Source organism: Mytilus trossulus, chromosome 11 (genome assembly GCF_036588685.1).
Source record: "Mytilus trossulus isolate FHL-02 chromosome 11, PNRI_Mtr1.1.1.hap1, whole genome shotgun sequence".
Lineage (NCBI taxonomy): Eukaryota > Metazoa > Mollusca > Bivalvia > Mytilida > Mytilidae > Mytilus > Mytilus trossulus.
Genome location: NC_086383.1, coordinates 63639642 through 63656491, shown reverse-complemented (window position 1 = coordinate 63656491; position 16850 = coordinate 63639642). Strand labels below are relative to the sequence as shown.

Below are 16850 nucleotides of genomic sequence, written 5' to 3'. Positions count from 1 at the left end.
TTTTTTTGTTGCACTTCAGTGTTTCTGTTGTTCCGTTGTTTTCCTCTTATAGTTGATGAGTTTCCCTCGGTTTTATTTTGTAAATAGATATAAGAAGATGTGGTATGAGTACCAATGAGAACACTCTCCATCCAAATCACAATTTGTAAAAGTAAACCATTATTGGTCAAAGTACGGCCTTCAACACGGAGCCTTTGCTTACACCGAAGAGCAAGCATTAAAAGGCCCCAAAATGACTAGTGTAAAACCATTCAAACAGGAAAACCAACGGTCTAATGTTACCTGGATTTGTTTTCTCTCAATCGATTTATGACTTTTGAACAGCGGTATACCACTGTTGTCTTTATTTGAACGCATATCTTCTCAACGACAATTTTTAAGAACGGCAGATGTTTGGAAAGTAAATCTTGTTGTTGTCTAAATCAGTTGCTGACTTTATGTTACTTTTGTATTTCGCCAGAAATACACACACCAGGCTCGTAGCTACGTTTACGTCAAAACGCCGGGGCGTGCACTTAAATTTTGGTAAAGAAATATGTTAATCTAAATAAATTAAGAAGAACTGGTTAAAAACATATGAGCCTTGTAACTCTTCTTCAATAGCTTGTTATTGCGAATAAAAGTGACGAAATTTACTATTCAATCAAATGGTACCATGTTACATATTTGTTAATTTTCTGTCTGTCAAAGTCTGATTCTACTGTGAATTCTACTTACTTTCCTTTTGTTTAAAGCAAATCATTATTTACTGAGATTCGATATGTGCTTTGCATTTTTGTCGAGCCTGCGACATTTATGTCGCAAAAGCGAGTCAAAGCGATCCTAGATATCGTCGGCGGCGTCAACATTTAGGTTCAGTATGTGCTTAATTTTTTTTTTTTAAATATCAATAACTTTGTCAAACCTTCATGCAATTATACGAACGTTGGACAGAGGCCTGTCATTATCAAAAGAGTATCCGGGGCATAATGAAGACATAATATTTTGAATTTTCCCGTAATTTACTGATAAAAGGAATTTCTTTTTGCTGTTATTAAGTAGATACAGTTTAAGATTAAAGTTTGTTACATATCAATTACTTTGTCGAACCTTCATCGAATTTTATGAAACTTTGGCAGAAGCTTTTTTTATGATTAATGTCTGAAGCAAAATTTTGAAAGTATTTTTTTTGCATTTTTCAGTTGACAGACGGACTTATCTTTTCGCAATTAACAGCCAGTCTGGGATTATTATTTTTTACATATAAATTTGAAAACCTTAAGAGATTGTCCTGAAACTTGGGCAGAAGTTAATATTCCAGATCAAGAAAAAAATATCTAAAGAAAATGTTTGATTTTTAAAAATCTTGTAATGAACTGATAAATGGATTCAATTTTCGCGGGAAGTAATCCTAGGCGAAGACCACGGTTCCACGGATCCCTTTACGAATTTTCATAATACACCTGAACATCTATGCAAATTAATCGTTTCATGTCCATTAACGAAATTGCACAAAAAGGGGTTTTGATCGAGTGATTGCTTTACCCCACGGCTCCTTTTAAACATATTTTAAAGTAACTGGAATGGACATTTTCTTTAACACAAATGATAATTAGATTCCAAATTAACACAATGAATAGATTAAACATAAATATAAAAAGAAAATGAAATTAGACTCTAAAGTATGTTGCTATTAATGAGTTTTTAATGACAGAAATGGTATCTCATTCTCGATAACTCGTGAGCTTTCGGGTGCTTCGCCACCTCTAACCCACTTCCAGTAGGTGCTATAACCTGGACCCGATTTGGGCCCTCAAACCCCTGTTGGGTTCGGGCGTACACTGGCCTGGCTACGCCACTGCACACGCTTTTACTTCGAAGGATAGTTAGCTCGGGCTTTACAAATACGAGATATGAATATGTCCATGCGAAAATCGAGAAACAGTTTTTGATTTTTGATAAAAACGATTAACGCATGTGTTTGTGTTCTTGATATCCATCTTAGAAGGAACAAGAGCCAACACATTTCTAGGTCCATTAAGAGTCGTTTGGTATTCAGATTAGGACTGATAATGTTTTTTTCATGACGAAAAGGGAGGGGGAAGAAAATCAACTAAGAAGCCAAAATTTGAAGGAAATATATTCAATATGCTAATAATAATCCGAGCGAGTGACAAAACATAAATGACTGGGGCTATAAAAGCTAAAACTTGTATATATGTTACAGGCAGTTTCTTAATTTATGCATTTTGTGAAAACAAACATGACCTTGTACGGTGAAATCTGTGAGGAGATTTTGTTTTACTGTGCAGCATGAAAGAACTTGCATTTTTGTGAATGGGGACATTAATATGATGCCTTGTGTATAAAAAGTGTCACGCTCTCTGAACGTTAAGAACTCTTCTTCCAAGGTGGCCTGTTGGGCGGTAACATTTGTTTTATACACCTTCTTTTTAAACGGCAGTCAAAATTTCTGTCCTTAATCTGATCAATCCATTGCATAACACGTCATAATGTCAAGGGTCAAAGATCAAACTTGAAATAAAGGATGTCATTGATTATGTTACCTATCTTCTGCTTTTCTTTTTTTTTCAGATTTGATGGTTGTAGTGACATTGTGTACCCGGAGATAGAGTCATCTTCTTCAATGTTATTTGCATTGTTTTGCCATCACCGTTTTTTTTCTTCAAATTGCATGAAATTCAAAATATTTTATAACCATGTAAATACAATGTATCATAAGAAATGTTTTAATATATAAATAGATCAAAAGGATTTGGGGTGTAAAAGATGTTACCGCTTTTCATTAACCTATGATAACACATCGATAAAAAAAAAACATAAAATTTACAAAAAAAATATTTTGCTGATGCCTTCTGGAGTACTAAGTTATACTGTGAATCCGTCTTACAATTTCTTTGGTTATCTTAATAGTCGTTCACAGAACGGCATTACATACCGCAATAAGGAAGATGTCCTAGAGAAAAAAAAGTTCAAGATGCTTTTGAAGTGTGCATCTCCTTTTTCCGTACCGTTTCCTTACTGTGACTTAATTATAAGTGTTTATCTCCACTTATTGCAGTTTATTAAAAATTCTGACTATTTTTATTTTTTTTTCAAATCTAAATTCAACTGGTCACAAATTTTAATCTACTGTAAAGTCATGTCAACAAAGAAATAAAATAAAGCATCCTTACAGTCCTATGAGACTATTCTTTAAATAGTAATTTTGTTATTACTATCCTGTATAAGACTTAAATTCCACTTTTTCAGCTATGTAGTATCAACGTATGGCTAAAACATTTTTTGTATATATGTTTTGTCATGAGTTATTAAAAGATGCACGTGAGGTTGTTATTTTTTTATTGATATCAAAATATCCAAATTTAACTTTTATTCTATTTATTTGTCATTGGAAGGTGAGGCTGTAATTTTTTAATTGATATAAAAATGTCAAATTTAATTGTCATTCTATTACTTTTACAAGACGTTTTTTATATTAATTAAAATCAGACAACAGTTTGAATTAAAACATTAAATATTCAGTAAGATATATGTGAATCTGTAATAAATAATTTCAATCAAAGTTAATCTAAAATCATCGATCCCCCTTTTTGAAAAATTGATCTTATACTCCGTTAAGTATAGAATGCCACCTGTGGAGCTGGATCTCCTTGTCATTCCAGAGCACCTGAACATCCCCGGTTTTTTTTTGGTGGGTTTTTGTGTTGCTCGGTCTTCAGTTTTCTATGGTGTGTTACATATACTGCTCTTTGATTTGTCTTTTGCTCTTTTTCTGTTTTAGCCATGGGGTTGTCAGTTTAGTTTTGTTTGAATTTCCCTTTGTTATCTTTCGCCTCTCTTTTAAGGCTAAAAGTATCTTTCACCAATTATTTCATATTCTAATTTTTAGACAGCTTTTTAGCATGCATAGAAAAACAACATTTTAGGAGAAATAATTCATTGTAATTCAAAACATTTTTTAGCCTTTCAAAAATCGTTAATTGACCTTTCAAATTACTTATTACAAAAAAATGTGTTAAACAAAATTAGACAACATATGTTTATAGCTCTCATTATGTATAAATACAAACATTGCAAGGTTTTAAGTATGCTTTATTTCACTTATTTAAACTTTGCACTTTGTTGACTTGACTTTGCAGTTACAAGTTTTGATCAGTTGAACAATATGATTTGATAAAACAAATTGCAATTTGGTCGGTACATTGCTTGAACTTCATTACGTTTGAGAGAAACCCTAATAGTCAAGTCACGGTAAAAAACGTTTACATTGCTTCGTGATGTCTGGGTTTTTCTTTCTTCTTAGAATACCATACAACGTTTTTCAGTATGCCGCTTTAGCAGCAGAGTTAACCCCGTCTCCAACGGGGTTTGCATCACCCAATCTTTAGTTTTTGTAGTGTTTGGTTACTTGTTTGTTATGTCTGTTCGTCTTCTCTTTTTATTCCAGTCGATTTGTGCAGAATTTTAGAAAAATTGCGCAGATTGTGGTAAAACCATGAAATTTGGCATAATAGTAGTATAGGTCATGGAAAACATTTTCAGCTATGGACCCACTCTGAAAATCGAAAATGCCGGGAAAGGCGGATATTTTTAAGATGGCGGACGTTTGATTTCTAAAAGATACTTTAAAAATTCATGAAAATTATATTAGTAAAGATATTGACATGAAACATGTTAAAAAGAGTGACAGTGCTTATATCAATTGCCTTGTTGAACAAAATTTATTAAAAAGTATTGAATGGCGGCCATCTTGAAAAATCTTGAAATTCAAAATTAAGCCAAAATAGGTAGATCTCCAAATTAAAAATTCGATGAAAATCAATCATGTGGTTGATATTGTTTATCTGAAAACAACTTTAAAAATTCTTCCATGGCAGACATAATATGAGTATCATATCATGCAAATAATTTCATAAGGAAATCACCTGCTCAATTTTTTTCAATTGATGTTAAAAATATCACACAATGCATGAGTTGTACATGTCTTATCAATCCACACAATAGCTGTCTCCGTCTATTTTATCCTATCACATTGTCCTCCAAATATTCACAGAGTAGTATTTAATACTGCCTTTACATATTTGCATCATCCTCTGCAATCGTTTTACCTTTTACATTCTCATTTTATTAGTTAAGCGCAGGACTTATACGCTTGCTTCAGCGATATCCAGAAGGGTTCCCATATAGTCCAGTCGTTTTGTACTCAGATGGTGGCAACAACTTCAAACTTTGCAGAGTTTTATATAATGGTCAAATCAAACATTTATAGCTATGGACATATTAAAATGATTTCAGAAAATTAAAAACGGTCTGCTTTTGGCGGCATTTTTAATGGCCGCCAGGAAATTGATAAAAAAAGTATAAAAAAAATATTTAAAAAAAATGGCTCTACCAATTTCGAAACAGACTATCATCTGAGGAATTCAGATATTCAAGTACTTGAATTGGGGCCATTTTGAAAACAAGAATTTCCAATATAGCATCATTCTCTATTTTCATTAATTTACTATTTGCATTTATACATTTGTTTTAATGCATTGACAACTAGTTTAGCAAAATCATTGTTTTATGACTTTTGCTATTTATATTGGATATTCATCAAGTGGTCAAATAAGGCAGGCACATGTTTACGAAATCGAGGTATCTGATTCAAAATTGTTTTACTTACAAGTTTGCCTAAGTTACTTTTACCACAGAAATTACGTATATATATAATATAATTTATGACCATACTTTGTCTAAAAGGATAAAAATTGTAGATATCGAAAACACTGGAGCTGAATAATCTAATGATCAAATGGACTGGAAGAAATGTGTGAAAAGCCAAGTGAGAACACTTGAGGATTTACAATGCCAAACAGATACAAAAAGAACAGACATAAACATTTGAGCTGGTAATCAGATGCTAGCATACACAAATGTTGCGCATTGAATTGATTCCTCCCATCGCTCAATTTGGAACAGTTGAATGAAGGCTATGGAACTGCAGAAACACTCCAGAATCACAAGGCGAAATGGCACAAATCCGGTCGAAACACAATTTCAGATCTTAAATTATTACATCAGGAAAATCGAAAACATACTTTTGAAGTTGAAGATAAGTCGCCGATTGAAAAAACAAACAATAAAATAACCAGTCACAGTCAATTTGTGCTGAATTAACAAGAACAATGACTGCCGTATTTTTTTTCCTGTGGTGATGTATCTGATAATCTCCACGATGCATCTACATAAGAGAAAGTGAATGTGCACTTGCACTACAAGACAATGTTCTCTTATCCAAACTAAGTTCTGGGGATGTAATATCACAGGAGGTCAAGTATCATGCTTAATTTTTGCTAAAACTTGACAACATGGCAAGTAGGCAGAATCCAAAAACATTAATGGAAATCCATGAATCTGTTATCATTGGAAATGTGCTTGCCGAAATAATAGAATACATCGACGGCACACGGTCTGGAACAGATATTGTGCCAATCTTCAAGCTTGTCGCTCGAGCTAAATTGTATAGTAAATGCATTGAATAACTTGGAGAGTCATGGAAGGAAGAATTGATACAACGCGTCTTTAAAAAATGAAAACTAGCTGCCATAGCGGATCTACAAGCACACAAGCAAGGTAGATTTGTTCTCCTGATTTTGAACGACGGTGTTAGTGAAAGTGGGAAGCAGGCCACATCTCAAAAGCGTTGAAATGAAGACATCATCATAGCCAAAAAGAGTTAAAATAGTTTGAAGAGATATGCTTGATACTAAGAATAGCTTTACAGGGACATTCAATAACAGCTGTCAACATGAATCAGTTCCACAGACATAATTGTCCTTAATGAGAATGATTCTAGGTGGGCCTAACATTCAGATACAGTCCAGTAATATCGTTGAATCGCAGACAGCATTAACTATTTTGCAGTTATAACATTTCAATTAAGCAATTTGTCTCCTCAGATAGAGAGTCGTGTGTCTCGGTGTTTGTAGAACTGATTTATGTTAAAAGCCTTCATTGAGTGTCCCTGTAAAATTATTCGTTTCGTAGTATCAAGCATATCTCTTCGAACTATTCTAGCTGTGTTGGCTATGATGAGGCCTTCATCGTCTCAACTATAAGACTTGGCCTGTTTCAGAGAGTCCCTAATATATTCGATCAGCAGAACGACGCTACCTTTCATGTGTGCTAACATATCTTCTACTGCAGCTAGTAACGAATATAGAAGATAAGCGCAACATCTGTTCCAGACTGTGAGCCGTTGTTGTATTCTATTAATTCGGCACGCACAATTCAATGGATAACAGATTCCTGACTTTATTTCTGTGTCTTTGGATTCTGTCTTATTGCCGTGTTGTGCAGTTTTAACAAACATTTAGCATGATACCGCAGCTCCTGTGATATAAAATCTCCAGCAATGAGTTTTGCTAAGAGAACAATGGTTTGTAGTTCAAGTGTACAATCATGCACATATATTTTTGTCGATCATAAATGTCGATCATAAATGTTGATGCTTCGTGAAATCGTCGGATACATCACCTCAAACACAACTCCCTGCAGTCATTGTTCTTGTTAATTTACCCCAACTGTGTCTGGTTATTTTACTGGTATTTTCAATCGGTGACTCATCTTCAACTTCAGAAATATGATTTCTTTTTTCCTGACCAAATAATTTGAGATCTGAACTTTTCTCTTGACAATATAAGTACCATTTTGCCTTGTGATGCTTGAGTGTTTCTGCAATTCCGTGGCCTTCATTCAACTGTTCAAAGTGGAGTGATGCGAGATAGTAATTCTATGCTCAACATTTTTGTATGCTATCATCAACAGACTGATAACCAGTTCCAATGTCTTTGTCTGTTCTTTTGGTATCTGCTGGGAATTGTAAATCCTCACAGTCTATTTTTTCATTATATTTGTCAGCTCCAGTGATTTCAATCTACAATTTTTATCCTTTTAATATAGTGTGGTCATAAATTTTCTTGTGTATACGTAATTTTCTGTTGTAAAAAGTTACTTAGGCAAACCTGTTATTAAAAGAAATCATGTATTAGATACATTTATTTTGTCAACATACGCATGCCTGAATGATTCGAACACTTGGTGAATATCTAATATAAATAGCAACAGACATATAACAACGATTTGCGAAACGAGTTGTAAATGCATCAAAACATTCGTATAAATGCAGATAGAAAATCATCAAAAAAAGCAAATAATATTATATTGGAAATTCTTGTTTCCAATATGGCCACCAGCACTTCAATATCTGAAGACCTCAGATGAGAGTCTTTGTCATTAGTGATTTATGTACCAAATATTACCAAAATAGGGCTAGCCGGTTTTTTTAATATTTTTTTTAAATGATTTCTATTGATTTTATGGCGTCCATTTTAAAATGGCCGCCTAGAGCAGCCATTTTGATTTCCTGAATTGGGTTCATAGCTATAAATGTTTGCTATGACCTTAACTAAAATTCTGCAAAGTTTGAAGCTTTTACCACAATCTGAACAATTGTTTCACAAACCGACTGGACTATAAATACAATATAAAATCAGAAAAGAATGCAATTAGGCAACATTTGGTCTAATAGTATAAGTTAAATTTGACCGATTATATAAAAAATAGTCATCGAACTTTGAATAGTTTAGGAGATTTTATCCCCCATCAAGCGAAACATGCAGTCAAATGGTATCGTCCTTTCATTAGAAAACCATGTAGAAGTTCTGCCACATTGAAGTTATGGAAGAGTCGGCAAGAACAGGAGCACAGCTGGGGGTCTTATAAGAAAGCCGACTGTATATTGAAACACAAGGCCATGTTCACACCAAACGTGACATACCGTAAACATGTTTACAATTAGATTCATGTAACTCTATTTTCACATTAGATTTTCAACATTTTCCGTCGGTTTTAATTACCTTTCATACGATTAACGAAAAGTAATTGAAATGTACGTTACATAAAAATGAATTGAAAATTTCTCTTTTCAATTTTTGTTGCAGTAAGCCACCGCCTATTCCTTTTTTCCCCAGTTAAGAGGTCATTGCAATTCTATAATTGATTTGCTTGATTCAAAATTTCTAAAAACTATTTGTTTCAGATGTAAGTGAAGAAAACTAGACTGTTTCCATTAAAAAAAAAAGTAAAAAAATAAATCAAACATTGAGTTTCAAAACAAAAAAATCTTGTTTCTGAATGTTCTTGAAAAAAAACCAGTTTTGTTTTGATAAATTTTAGAGAGAGAAAAATTGTCCCAAGAGAGGAAAAACCTGCATGTATTCGGGTAATCCTGCTGTCAGAGATTTATAAATGCCACAGATTCTGTGAATGCGTCCACATACTGTTTCTATCGTAATTATTCATAATATAAAATTCACGTTCTGGATAGCTAGTTTTATGTAAAAACATGGCCTCCATTGACTATCGACTTCATGTAATCAAATAGTTTTCAAAGGTACCAGGATTATAATTTAGTACGCCAGACGCGCGTTTCGTCGACATAAGACGCATCAGTGATGCTCATATCAAAATATCAAAACCTGATTAAAACTACATGTAAACGTTAATATCTATAAATGGAACGTATAAGAGTTCATTACGTGTTGTGGATACCAACACCACACCGAGTTTAGCTCAATGTGAACACGACAAAATATGAAATTAAGTATTTTGATGTTGTTTTTTAAATTTTTTTGTTTGAATCAAAGATCTGTGTAATTTCTACCTTTGATTATATAAGATATTTGTATCTACGTTGTTGATTCTTTTTGTGAAACAAACCTGTATTGTTTTCTCTCAATCGGTATTTACATTTATGATAAGAAAACCTTGTTTAAAGATAAGAACAATCAAACGTGTTTATACTAGGGGAGATGGAGTGTAAGTGTACTCCAAAAGATATAATGACTAGTTAGTATCAAGATTTGATTTCTCTAGCGTAAGCAGAATCACAACATCTACAAAGTCAAGTTTTGATTCCAGCTAAAAAAAAAAGTAATCTGAAAAGCGGTTTCGTGGAGCATTTGGCAGATCAAGCAATATAACGTTGTTTGTGAGGACACTTACCGAATTAGACTTATTACTGGGTTTATACTAACATGAGCAACACTACGGGTGCCACATGTGGAGCAGGATCTGCTTACCTTTCCGGAGCACCTGATATCACCTCCAGTTTTTGGTCGAGCTCGTGTTGCTCCGGGTTTACTTTTATATGTTGTGTTTTGTGTACTACTGTTTTTTTCTGTTGGTCTTTTTCTTTTTTAGTTATGGCGTGGCCGTTTATTTTCGACTTGAGTTTGAATGTTCCTCTGGTATCTTTCGCCTCTCTTTTACAAAATTGTGAAAAATTATTAACCTCGATGTTGTCATAAACAAACATGGTAAGACTCAAATTATTTGGTCATTTTCAAAGTTTTCATCTTTATTACTAGACATGTTTTCGCTGCTACTTATTATTTTTATTGACAATGTATATATTAAATATATATATCTAATGAGTTAGAAAAGTTTTGATAATTTTTTATATTATCAAAACAACTTGGAAAATAATTGAACCCATCAAAAGCAATGCCCACAGAAGATTGTAGATATTTAGCGAAGTAATATCGCGAATATCGCCGTCACATTTAGCACAAACTTTGAATTATCAACACTGGAAATCTTACGTGTAGGAAAGGCATTATGCAACGTCTCTTTTACATAAACATAGACTAACAAGCTGCCAATTAAATGAAATAAGTAAACTGAAGTTGCTTTCCCGCAATGACTCATTCCTTTGCTTAACTTTTATTTGCAGTGTCAAACTTTATGTGCAAACTAAAAAAAACTCTATACTAAATATATTTTAATATAATGTATATATATATATATGTCTGTTTGTAAGTTATACTTGTAACCTTGACTATTATCATTAATGAAATAAAAATGAATAAAGATGAATACATTCTAACATCTTTCGGACACTTTAATCTGATAAGACACTGGCTTGCAAGTTAATCCAAAAATTGGTTCAAAATTAGGTTCTGAACACAATTCTATTTCAAATCTTTGAAAAATATTGGTAACAAACAAAAAGAGTTCCATTTTTGCAAGAAATTGTCCTGGACATCGCCTGCGTCCAATACCAAATGTTAGAACTTCGTCTGCTTTCTGCTGATTAATTTGGTTATGATTGTCTAAAAACCTTTCTGGTGAAAACTTCTCGGGGTTTGTCCATAGTTTAGGATCCATAGCTGTGGCATACGTGTTGCAAATCACAACAGTACCTTTCTTAATTTTGTGATTTCGGAACACAGTGTCGGTTGTCGTTGAATGTGGAACCGCCATTGGTAACACATTAGCCACTCGGATTACCTCTAATATCGTAGCTTCGGTAAACGGAAGTTTTCCTTTGTCTGTTAGCTTCGGCTTTCTATCACCAATCACGGAGTATATTTCCTCTTGAACCCGTCTTTGTACATCATTGTGGTATGACAGATATAATATGAACCATTCTAGCGTAGTCGAAACGGTTTCAAATCCAGCGGCCATAAAATCTGACAAAGATGACAAAATCTCCTCTTTTGTAATTCCATTGTATAGTTCCGGCGAATTTCCGTATTGTTCCGCGGCGGAAATCAATCCATCCGTGATATCCCTGTGATTATTATTGTCATATGATTTCACATGCTCATTAACTTCAGAGGAAACCACCGTTTTGTATAATGCGATCAATTTCTGAAATCGTATAGCTTTCCAGGACATTACAAATCGCAACCATGGCATAACATTAAGTGGGTTTCCCGGTCCGGCCGTTTCGACAAATATTTTATTATTTTCTATGAACAGCAAAAAGTTTTTATCCTCACGGCAGTTTTTTGCAGACCCAAAACAAAGCTGATATATTATACAGCCTATTCCTAAAAATATGTCATCGTGTGGACTGAAGTGGTTGTCTTTTCTTTCAAGTAAGCTCTTTATGACCGTTTCTATCTCTTTATTAATTACGTCCTCTGTTGGGTTATTTTTAGTCGAAACAAATTGTCTTAAAACGTGATTTGCAATTTTCCGGTGCATTTTCCAACGGAGGGTGTAAGATCCAAATCCTATACTCTTCATGTTATAGTAGTTAATCCCCGTATAAAATTCAGGGCGATCTGAGAACACTTCTCCTTTGTCCATCAATGCTTCACGTATTGCTTCTCTGCTGTTTAAAACCATTGTTGGCCAACTTCCCATGCGAATTTTAAACACGTCACCGTAAGTTCTAGATATGTTCATTAATGTTTTCGCTGGATTACTTCCAAGAAGCGGCAAATGTCCAAGAATAGGAAATCCCCACGGACCCGGTGGTGAAAGATACAAATCATTCCAAAGTGTCTGAAAAAATTTAACTAGCACAAGAGTTACTGCAAATATCAAAATAAAAAAACTAATTATAATTCCTTCATAATTGGAAACTTGCAACTCGTCCATTTTGAAATGGTGTTTTCGTTGTAATCATTTAAAATACACTATATTCTCTTTAGAAACATTCAATACAAGAAATATTATTATATCATACATGTTTTGTAAGCAAGTTAAAACGTGTATGAACATTTCTTATCATCGTCTTATTTGCCTGGACTTTTTATAACACGCGTATATATATATTTACTCTTATGTAAGCCATGAGACTGTAGGATAAATACATGTTAAATTTTTATTATACGAATTACCGTTACATAACTAAATTTACATATATATACAGAAATGTTATATATAATTCTAGAGTGCGCAGTTCTAAAAGGGTCAATGTTCAGAAGTGTTTACTTTAACTATTTTATATTATTTAATCTCTTGTTTTATTCTTTAATCTCATAATAAGAAAAAAAAATTGTTTATCAAAAGGGGATACTCGTTGTAAGAAACTGAAGCAATATCAAGGACATTAATCGAAAAAGGATATCAGCACTATAGGTCAAAGATAAAAACAAAATGAAGCAATTTATAATTATTTTACTCAAATCTATGGTCGTTATTTATAAAGAGAAGGTAATATCTGAGTTATCATATTGTTAAAAAAAACTCAGTCCATTCGTTTTCAACAAAGTAAAAATAATTTACGAGTGACCAGTCGTTTGAAGGTCAGTGTGATTAAACAACCTATCTTATAACCGTCAGTCATAGTTGACGATTATTTTGAAAGAATCGAGGCAGTATTTCATCATGTCTTCCATTTTACAAAAAGGATGAATGTTATATAAAATACAATATCTTCTACAGAAAAAAAATATTATGTACGTGTGATTATATCCACTTCATTTGAACTTTGTTGGATATTTGTCTCATTGGCAATCATACCACATCTCTTTATTTTTATATTATTTGGCTTTCCTTCTATATCCAAAGACGTTGTGGGATTTTTATATCCGGTTTACGCATATGTGACTTACGTAAAAATAATTTTTCCTTTCGTCATTTCATTTAGCTCCTATTCAGCCTAAAACTCCAGCGACAGATTTGTTATATTCTTTTGTAAATTCTTTAAGAGATACATTTTGTAATGGCATTATTTAACTGTCTTCCGATAACCTCGTTTATATTATGGGATTGTAAGCTAGAAAAAATTCTTACTTTAATGTTTTCTGAAGTTTCGTCTTTCAGTGAGAGTTAGGCATTCCTACTGACAACATCCACTTAATTGTAAAACTACAAATATTCCATCCTGAAATCATTGTTACCTACTGCATAGGACTTGTGTCGAATTCTACCAGTGGATTACTAGTTAAAGCGAGTATTTCTCAGGCAAGTGGCTTAGTCTTAGTCATTGTCTATCGTTGGTTTCGCCAATTTCTGCAACCGTTCGTGTTGCATCTCTTTATCCTCGTCATTCCAGTAGCCAGTCTCCCGGTTGGATAAGCACCGAATGTACACTTTCTTTATGCAACCATACTTGTGCCATATGTAGAGCGAGCAATTAAGGTCAAACATCCAACAGAGACAAAATAGGAGAAATTTTTTAATCAATATTTTTCAAATTTCCGTTATATTGCTTTCTTGTAATGGTATTCAAAGGATATAAAACAACATTAACAGGTACGCGACAAAATTAAAAATGAAACTATATAAAGTATGTTGTTGATGAAGGTCTAATCAAATTTTTACAGCAAAACACATACAGAAAACTCAGTTCAACTGAAAGTACAACAACAATAACCATAAGAAATGATTAAGTATTAGAACAGTATATCACTAGAAAACGGTGGATATATATCTATTGTAGAATTTGTATCTGATTTTGTCATGCTATTTTTGAAACTAATATCAATCACTCTCATTAGAATTGTTTTTATTTCTTAAACCATATCTTCTTCATTTTATATCGCCGCTATAAAGCTGATCCGGCGTAAAGCAACCAATCAATTAATCAATCTCAATTTTATATAAAATAGATTAGTCGAACATTGGGGAACTTGCCTTTTATTTGTGTTAACATTAATATTATATTTTTTTCTGCAGTTATTTAAATATCGAAGTCATAATACTTAGCTTGTCAGACATATGTATATTATAATAATTAAATGTAATATGATCACTTCTAAACCACAATGCATTAACATTACAGAGAAAATTTATATATCAAACAAGAAACATTATCATTGCAGTGTAATATTTCATGGTATTTTAAACATGACAAAACATTTACTGATCTATCTAAGGAGAATATTGTAAACGATTTCCCAGTAGAATTTTTAAGGAACTGTAGGAGACAAACAACTGTAAGTTATGGTGTTGTATTGTTATTCGAAAGTAAGAACAAGGAGTTTAAGAATTTGTAAAATTGTAGGGCCGATGAGGCATTTTCTGACAAAATAGCAAGAAAAGCAAATGGAGATAGCTAGGCATGCAGTGGTAGAAAACATCCTTGCATTATCATATCAAAAATTAAATAATGCATACTTGCAATAGGAATTATTGTTGACGTGCAGTTTTTGTACTTTTATTTGAACTACGTTAGGTATTAAACTCTCTGCCTGATTACCATCGCCATTAAACCGGCATTTAGTTCTGCAATTATTATTTTCCCGCGTTATAGTTTCTTGACCACATTGCCAGCCGTTTGCTGCACGTGTGAGATATCTTTTTATGTCCTTCGACATTTAAAGACATGGTCAGGTCAACGATGACCGAGGACAGATTATGTTGTTAATCAATGCTTCACGTCAATCGTACGGACAATTTCGGGCTAGTGACGTCAGAAGCGGTTCTCAAACGATGCATATGGGATCTCAGTGGCACAAGAAAGGTCAAACTAACATTCACAGACAGTGACTACGTTCCACTCTTTGGGCTTTTTCAAAGTGTCAGGAGTCAGTTTAGTGGTTGACGTTGGTTCGTGTCTGTCATATTTGGTTTTTCATAAATTGTTTTGTTATGAATTAGGCCGTTAGTTTTCTCGATTGAATTGTTTCATATTTCTCCTGTCGGTGCCTTGTATAGCCAACTATACGGTATGTTTTTTTCCTCTCATTGTTGATGACCATACGGTTGTCTATAATTGCTTAAATCTACATAATTAACTTTGGTGGATAGTTATTTCATTGGCAATGATACCTTCTTTTTAAACGGTGGTCAAAATTCCTATCCTGTATCTGATCAATCCATTGCATAACACGTCATAATGTCAAGGGTCAAAGATCAAACTTGAAATAAAGGATGTCATTGATTATGTTACCTATCTTCTGCTTTTCTTTTTTTTTCAGATTTGATGGTTGTAGTGACATTGTGTACCCGGAGATTGAGTCATCTTCTTCAATGTTATTTGCATTGTTTTGCCAACACAGGATTATTTTTAAATTGCATGAAATTCAAAATATTTTATAACCATGTAAATACAATGTATCATAAGAAATGTTTTAATGTATAATTAGATAGAAAGGATTTGAGGTGTTAAAAAAATTTAAAAAAATGTTTTGTGTTTTTCATTAACCAATGATAACATATAGATTAAAAAACATAAAATTTGCAGAAATTCTATTTTGATGATAGCTTCTGGATTATAAAGTTATTCTGTGAATTCGTCCTACAATTTCTTTGGTTATCTTGATAGTCTTTTACAGAACAGCATTACGTACTGCAATAAGGAAGATGTCTTGGAAGAAAAAAAGTTCAAAAATTTCAAAAAGCTTTTGAAGTGTGCATCTCCTTATTCCGTGCTGTTTACTTACTGTGAGTTGATTATACGAGTCTTGAGTCTGCGTGATGTCTTTTGTTTATCTTAAAATACCATACTACGTTTTTAAGTAAATTGTTTTAGCACCAAAGTTAACCCCTGGTTCAAGCGGTGTTTGCATTACCCACCACCCAATCTTTAGTTTTTTGTAGTGTTTTGTGACTCGTTTGATTGTCTGTTCGATTGTCTGTTCAAGTTTCCCTTTACATTGAATTATGGGTTTTGATTGCTCTATTTTGTTTTTACCTTTTTTTTTATAAATTATTGCACTTTCAATGTATGATACATTGTCTTATGCAAGCACAAATATAAGCAGATACCAATTGTGCAATTAACCCTCATAACTCGAGAAAAAAAATCTAATATGCTTCCTTTGCCTTTAAGAAATACTCTTGGTAATTATAAGGAGTTCCTTTCCAGGTGGACAATTGCCATAAAAAAAAATATTTTGAAATAAACATAATAAGATTATAAGACTGTTTCATGAATATACATCTCTGAAAACCAAAAATGGTCTTATACTTTCTACTTTTCTGAATTTGCTTATCCAGAAAACTGATGACTTGCATTTCCACCTACAGAGTTACACAGTAAAACCAGTAATAAATGACAAACTTTGGCTACAGAATGTCATACTTACCTGTCACTTTCCTATATCACAAAATGAGGG

The 16850-nt window shown here is 33.0% G+C and overlaps 1 protein-coding gene across 1 annotated transcript; it reads right to left on the bottom strand.

The window, feature by feature from the left end:
* Positions 1-10926: 10926 nt before the first annotated feature.
* LOC134690545 (cytochrome P450 1A1-like) lies at positions 10927-12634 on the bottom strand. Its single transcript, XM_063550504.1, has one exon. The coding sequence runs from the start codon at positions 12439-12441 to the stop codon at positions 10933-10935; it is 1509 nt and encodes a 502-aa protein (XP_063406574.1). The 5' UTR covers positions 12442-12634; the 3' UTR covers positions 10927-10932.
* Between the last annotated feature and the right edge of the window lie 4216 nt (positions 12635-16850).

What these genes read in the sequence shown, in the direction of transcription:
- LOC134690545 (XM_063550504.1), bottom strand. Translation starts at nt 12,441, where the DNA reads ATGGACGAGTTGCAAGTTTCCAATTATGAAGGAATTATAATTAGTTTT.